Source organism: Aptenodytes forsteri, unplaced genomic scaffold, assembly GCF_000699145.1.
Source record: "Aptenodytes forsteri isolate BGI_AS27 unplaced genomic scaffold, ASM69914v1 Scaffold267, whole genome shotgun sequence".
NCBI lineage: Eukaryota > Metazoa > Chordata > Aves > Sphenisciformes > Spheniscidae > Aptenodytes > Aptenodytes forsteri.
In genome coordinates this window covers 2,197,199-2,204,871 of record NW_008794173.1, presented here as the reverse complement: position 1 = coordinate 2,204,871, position 7,673 = coordinate 2,197,199, and the positions used below count along the sequence as shown (strand labels likewise).

General features: G+C 44.8%; 1 protein-coding gene across 1 annotated transcript in view; it reads right to left on the bottom strand.

The window, feature by feature from the left end:
- GRM7 (glutamate metabotropic receptor 7) overlaps window positions 1–1,393 on the bottom strand; it is a 298,621-nt gene extending 297,228 nt beyond the window's left edge. Inside the window, exon 1 of the mRNA XM_009283647.2 lies at window positions 1,371–1,393. Within this exon, the coding sequence (XP_009281922.2) occupies window positions 1,371–1,393 (23 nt within the window). The remainder of the gene's footprint in view (window positions 1–1,370) is intronic.
- Window positions 1,394–7,673: the final 6,280 nt, after the last annotated feature.

The window sequence follows — 7,673 nt, the reverse complement described above, 5'->3', positions numbered from 1 at the left end:
CGCGCGGTCCGGGGGGCGCGTCAGGCCAGCGCCCCGAAGCCTGCCGCCCGAGCGCAGCAGCATTCTAGCAAGCCTATTGCATCAAAACCAGTAATCCGGATTTTGAGATAGAAAAGACATCCTCCTCCCCGCTAAGGTGGATACCAGTGGAGCCAGTGAGGAGGAGGAGGAGTTTGGATGTAACCCCATACTCCCAAAACCAAAGTAATGCAGCTGATCTTGTTCTATTTTAAGATCTCCAGACCCATTTTTGTTCGGCACACCGAGATCTCGAGGATGCGGGAACATCCTGCTTTTGTTCCCTTCATCCCAAAACTGTAACATCCAAGGAGATGACACCTGTTGCCACTCCCCGCCGACCCGCAAATCTCTGCCCTGCCACATTCCCAAGTCAAGAGTAATGCAAAATACATCTCTGACACCTGGTTCCCACCAGACCAAGCATATTTTTTGGAGACAACCTTTAATTCCTTCTTCACAAACAGCAGGTCAAATAGAGCTGCCGTTCATCCCTTGGCCCCTAACACACGCTGGACCAGCAGCACTCCGTGTGTAGTAGTTCAGACTGCCTAGTCCAGCTACAACTCTGAAGCGTTACTCTCTAATAGACAGCTACAGTGATTGCTTAATTTCCAACACATTATATTTCAGTGAAGTCAGAGTAACACAACTATTACTGTTGTAACAGAAAAAAACATCAGTAAAAACTGATGTTTTTTATCTGTTTCGACCTAGCCAAATTTTATGCCACAACACTGAAACGTTGCAGCGCGACTAGTCTGGCAGACACAAGTGAGTGGCTTTGCTGGTCAGGTCTTGACTGAGATGGAGCTGGCTAGGGGTTAGCGACACATCTTCCAATAATTATTAAGGCATTTTAACACCTTAAAATCTCTGTATTTTTAAAATTGTGTCCTTACCATGTTTTTCAGCTTTTTTTCCTTTCCCTTGTACGTTGGTTCTCCGTGTCCACTTGCATCTGGCAGAAGTTACTACGACCAAAGTTTCCCAACTGGTGCTATTCAAATGCCACCACGACCAGAGAAGGCATATGCCTGTTCCTTGGCGAAAGGGGACGTTTGGAGAGCGGCAGCAGAACTGGACAGGCGTAGCAGGTTGGAGGATTTTGCAGTAGGGCCAGGATATAACAAGCATAAACAACAATAAAAGCAGCTGGAGTTCTCCACTAGAAATTACAATTTTTGGGCTTGGGACCAAAATTTAGTTTTTCCATGGGCTGAAAACATCATAAGGGATTATTTCATTGTAATTTGGGTATCGTGGTCCAGCTTGTGCCGTCACCCAGGCCTCGCTGTTTATCATTTTTGTTCATCACTGGATGAAAGCACAGCCATGCTTTCCTGACAAACCCGCACTTGTCCACCACCATCATCCTGAGAGTGGAAAGTTCACCTGCAGGACGGGGCACACACGTGCTGGGGGGGGTTCACAGATGCTGGTGACTTGGCTGCTGCCTCCCCGCAGCCCCAGGGTCGGACACCCATTCCTCTTCCAACCTCTGGCAGCCTAACCAGTGCCCATTTACCATCCCTCGATGCCCACACGCGTCTTAACTCTTTACGTCTGTTCATCTGCTGCACAGTGTAAGTGATTTCCTTCTCAGCTATTCCCTGGTAACATCAGCTCCATCCCCCTTTTACACCTGAACGTGCGCGGTTAAAGCGTAAGCTCTTCAGCGTTTATTTACCTCTTGCCCACTTCAAGCTCCTCTTTGAGAATCTTAGCTGTATTTATTATTATTAAAAAATCTGATTCTAGTGGTTGTAGAGAAGAGTTTGCAAGCGTGACTCAAGTTTGCCTTAAGTGCTCAAGATTCAGAAAGGATGCAAGTATAAGTCATCTTTTCTAATAAATCTAATAAAGTTTTGAAGGAAGCTACCTCATGATTTTTGAAAGCTTCCTCTCTTTTTTGTTTTTTCCTTTGGGCAAATATGCAGTTACATTCAACATGTTTGTCCTCTCAAAATTACAGAAAACCCATCTGCTGTCCACTTCATCTTCCTTTTCCTCACACCCTGGTTTACCTAAAAAATTAGTCTACATATTCCACACCAGATTCCCTAAGGGAACATAGAAAATGACACAGCTGATCAAGGCGGACCCAGGGTCCATCCTAGCCCAACATGTTATCTTGGAATAGCAGCAGATGTGTCAGAAGAAAAGTCAGGAGCTCTGCAGTATGCAGATGTCTGTAATCTGTTCCTACCATAAGTTTCATCCTGGTCTCTCATATATAGAAATTGGTTTAAGCCCTGAAGCATGAAAAATTATTCTAATTACATTACACAAATTGATATAGTTAATCATTACTCTGGATATTCTTGATACCCATGAAAGTGCCCAGTCCCTCTTCCACTCTTGCTAAGTACTTGGCTTCAGTGGCCTCCCGTGGTAATGAGTACCACCGTTTAATTGGACATCGCCTGAAAAAAACCTGTTTATCAGTTTTCAATTTCCTGCTTTTTAAGTTTAACTCTTAAAATAGCCAGTAATCTCCCTTTCATCGTACCTGATCCCCATCCACTATGTGCAGTCAGCTACCTACATTCAATCTGGCCCTCTCAGACAAGAAACTAAATATAGTAGTCTGTGCATCTGTCACTGCCATATTTTACTTTGAAGAAGCATTTCATTTTGGTTTGGATTACTGAATACCTGGAGGTGAGACAACGCTGACTAACTAGCACCATGAGCGTATCATACCTGCGCTGCGTAACAGCCCGTATCCCACTGAACCTAAAAAAAATCCTCTCCTTACTTACGGCCCACCAGAACAGCTACACTAAGTGGATTCAACAAGCAGTTCCTAAGCAAAGATTAGGTTATGTCCACTCAAAACTGAACTCACCCACTCCTCTTAAAGCCGCCAGTGAGAATTTTGAGTTACGACATGCTAAATCATGTTAAAGTTGTAGCCCTAATCTGAAATGACTCTCAGAAAGCAATGTTATTACAGCAAAACAGCGTTTTATGTATTTAATGGGAATATTGACAGAAGCGTATGGGAATGGTGGGAAAGTCATTTCAACGTGACGTTTTGTGTTTCACTTCACAATTAGTCGTTCTTACGTTATATCAAATTCCCGGCACAAGTCACTCGCTATGTTCCCAGAGCCCGGCGGACGCTTTCTTTAGATGTCCTGGCTCAGCCGCGGGAGCACTGCGCTCACACCAGCACAGGCTGTAGACCGCCTAGGATAAGAACCAAGCTATTCTATTTTCCTCGCCCAAAGAATGACGTGCAGGGGAGGTCAGCATTGGGTTTTGATGCTCGTGAGCGCTATTACTCCTCCCTGTAGGACCAGGCACCCAGAAGCCCACCCGTGCCCCTACCGACCATGGGCACGCTTCCCCTGCCTGCACGCTTCACACACTCCGTTTCCCCCAGTGATGGTTTGCTTCATAAAAAAAACGCAACAAAACAATCCCCTGCCTGCACGCTTCACACACTCCGTCTCCCCCAGTGATGGTTTGCTTCACAAAAAAACCCAACAAAACAAAACTTCACAAAAAAAAACAAAACGAAAAGAAAAACCCAAAACCCAAAACCAAGCCTGATCTTTTTAGCAAGAGAATTTGTTTAGAAGTAAACAGTGGTTAAACACATCCAAAAGCATATTCAAAAACATTTCTTAACTTGTCTGTCAAATAAGATCGTGGATTCAGCCAAATTGCGACTGGATAAGCAAAGATTTTGCCAGAAAGAAATCAGCATCATAGCTGGCATCCTTCAGGGGAGCTACGCAACTTCCATCACAGGAGGATCTTACCCGCATCTACTTTCAAAGAAGCTGTATAATTAAACATTGCTTTTTTGTGGGCAATTGGCAGGGTGAACACAAAATCGTGTTACAACCGACCAGTGGAAGCAAAACAAAGAGCAGTGGACTAGCAGAAAGGAGAAATAAAACAATATTTCAAATTTTGGTAATGTAGCATGATGCTGCCATGCACAGTTGGAGGTCATTTTGAACAACTGTAATGGACATGGTACAAGCAATTAATTTGTTGGGTGAAGTCAGTGTTGGGATAGCAGCCAGAGCTCCTGCTTATCTGGCGTTCAGAAAATAATGAATTTTTGGAGCAGAGGCCAGTGAAAAACTCTGATCCTTAACTCGGTGCTCTGCTGTTGCTGTTTACAAAGAGAAGGTGTCAGTGTGGCTCTGGTTTCCAGGGAGGACAGGGGACAGCAAATTCTCTTCAAGGATATAGTAGGTTGGAAATCTTGCTAGATCTTACTTTATGTAAGATAAAAATTATTTTTATATTTATATTTTATTATAAATTATTAAATGAGACCTTATTAAAACATAGTCTAAATGCTATATAAATTATAATTTGTAATATATATTAAGCTAGTAAATATAAAATATGTGTTATGGATTGTTCGTAAGTCTGTGAAAAAAATAATGCAATGAACACTTTGTGCTAAAACACGAAGTATCTGGGCCTAATTCTCTGTTGCAACACGCTAGTGTGATCCCATATAAAACCAAAGCAGTGCAGCTCTGGAGGGAAACATTTATCTATTTTTGATGCTTGAAAAGATCCACAAATCTACACATACACAGTTATTTTCCATTTTCAGTCGCCTCCTGGGTCCTGCCTCCTGTGCACAGGCTGCTACTCCTTAAAAAAGGAAAAGGCTCTGGGAGGAGGAGAAAACCCTTGGCCATAAGTTGAAGCCAATCTGTTAGGTGTGGTGATCAGTCCAAGTCCTTGACAGGGAGCTTTCCTTCCTCGCCGCCTGGCCGCGTTGGAGGAAGGTCACCGCGGTGCCGGCAGATGCCACGAACGGGAGGGACCCCGCGGCTGACGTGGTGCAAGGGTCCCCGCGGCGCAGCATCACGGGGAGACCTCCCCGGCACCCGGCGCAGGGTGGCAGATGCTCCGTGACCCACCAGAGCAAGCCCAGCGCAGGGCCGGAGCCGTCACCTGCTGCTCTGCGCACGAGATGTGACGGGGTCCATCCCTGCGTCACTTCCCAGCCGCTACATTCTCCCGTGGGGCAGGGATGTGCCTCGGCATGGGGACAGAGGAGCGCTCACCCAGCCTGCAAGAGAGCTCCAAGCCCCTATTACCAAGGTACAAACCTTTCAGAAGTTATCTACGTTACGAAAGCAGGCTCATTGCTAAAAGAGCAGCTATAACAGAAGGTGCCAGCGTGCAGTAACAGCGACTGCTCTTATTTTTATCGTAGCTTACGCTATGATATATCACATCCTGCGTATTGGGAGCTCGACATACTTGGAAAGATAATTTTTGATAATAGCATTAAAAAAATAATCACACTGTAAGCTTTTACAAGTGCAGAGATGGTGAATTTTGTCATTTTCATCAATATAGGTTATTTATGTAAAATACCACCAGACTAATATATAGAACCTGCAGGAAAACCAGGGGGAAATATTTTCAACAAGTCTTGGGATCTTTATTTGAATTTGTTTGGTTTTTCAAACTGTAATTCTCTCCATCAGGAAGACAGTTTCAGAAATAACCAAAACTGAAATAAAAATTTTTCTGAATACCAGCACTCAGTTTTAAAGCCAAACTTGCTATATTTTGGAAAACAAAAAGTTATGAAATGATCCCATCTATGTAGCATATGTTAGAAAAAGGAGTCCCAGTGCAGGGGTCGGGTACCACCTTCCCCACTGCCAGGGAAAGATGAAGACGGCGGGGGAGGAAAGCCCTTACTCCTCCCGAGAACGAGTTCTGGGTCAGTTCTGAGCAATTCCCACTTTCTAAATGGGAACTCCCGTTAGTTCAGTCACCTCTGCCTCTGCCTTCGGTACAGGAGACTTGAGGCATTTTTCCCACCAGACCATGTAAAACACACGTCCCCCTCGGAGCCCCATCAATACCTGTCCCCTGGCTTTGAAAGCCATCCAAGCATTTGAGAGGAATGGATCAATCAATTACGCAGGAGACACTTTAAAACTGTTCCTTTGAGATCACAAATATTTCAAATAGGCAGCTCTATTAGATGGGCACTTCAGCCAAATCATTAAAATCACTGCAATCCACAGAGAACAATAACTTTTTCTTTTCAAACACTTATTATTCTCTTGGTTTCTGATTTACTAAGAATATTTTGATTCACTTAATGCTTGGAACATCTCCTCCAATGCTGAATTAAAAAATGAAGGAATTGCACATTCACGATAATTAAATAAGACGGCTTTCTCGAAATAATAATAGTTTTGCAATGTCAGACAATAAACTGATCCAGCCAGCGCAGGCAGGTCCCCTCCTCCTCGGCTGTCTGCGGTGCCTGGAATTTTCTAAGGGACAAAGTGGCATTAAAGCTACGAGCTGGGCTGACGGAATCGCTCAGGATGCTCTTGAGAGGCTTTTTCCTCCCAGTCATGAGCGCCCCGTCTCTGCTCTTGACAGCTTTGCCAAATTGTAAGCAAAAATACTTTAAAATTATTTTACCTTTTTTTTTTTCCCAAAATAATTCAGACAGAAAAGGGTTCATCTATTTCTGAGAAGAATATTTCTGAAAAATACCTTTAACTGGTAACATTTGTACCAGAGCCCCCTGATTAGGTCACGGCATTTGGTCCCCTTCAGAGGAGACCAACCGTAACACACCCGTGCACAGCGAACGTGCTCCTAGCGCCGAGCAGAGCCGGGCGTGCAGCACCCATCCGTGAACAAAACCAGCCTCGCCATCCCCCAGACATCCCGACAGAGCCGGGAAGAACACTGTGACGTGGCCCTCCGTGCCTCCAGCGGCCTGAGAACAGGCTGCTTGGATGCTCCAGGGCAGCCGAGACATAACGAGAGGAGAGAAGAGGGAATTTTTCTCGCACTGAAGTTGCAGGCATCCTCTTCCTTTCAGCCTTCTGTTTGAGTATTTCCCTGAAAAAGCCACGACGCCTACTTAAAAAGCAACATTAAGTATGCAGAATCCACCATTGAAAATGCCAGAACCATGATTGCTTCCTCAGCCTGTTCTGCACATGTTATGACGTAGCCTTTAATTAAATGATCAAACACCACTTTATTTTCTGCCGAGCCCCTACCTCATTCAGCTCACAGAATAGGCAGCGCTCACTTAATCAACAGTTATTCAATACATTGCTTTATCCTCAGCCTTCAGCGTGTGTCCCCAGGACTCCTACCGCAGAGCACTCGCCGTGTACTGAGTCAGAATTAATAACTTTTTCCTGGGTTTTTCTATCTTGATCATCACTATAGTGTCTGAGTGTTTCAAAAGCAGTAATTTATTTTCACGAGATAAGTGGTATCATTATCCCTGTTTACAGAAGGGCTACTGGTCAACAGGCTCGGAGCGATTAAGATAAAAATACCATTGATTTTAGGTGCCGAGTTTGTGTTTTGTTTGGTTTGGGTTTTTTTTAAGACTTGCTTTCTAGAATCTCATTTTTAAGAGCTGGAGGCTCTCCGCCTGTGCCGAGCGGTGCTCCCACGCGTTCCACGCTGCAGCTGGCAGCCTGGGCACTGCCGGGGCAAAGCCGAACGCGTTGGGATGGGCAGAGCCGGAGCCCCCGCGGTGCCGCTGGAGCCCACCCCGCTCACATCCCTGTAAATGAGTCTCTGATATTGTGCCATTGCTGCCCAGAAATTAATTACTTTTTTTTTTTTTTTTTTGCAGTAGGGTGGACAGAACTGTGCATAATTTA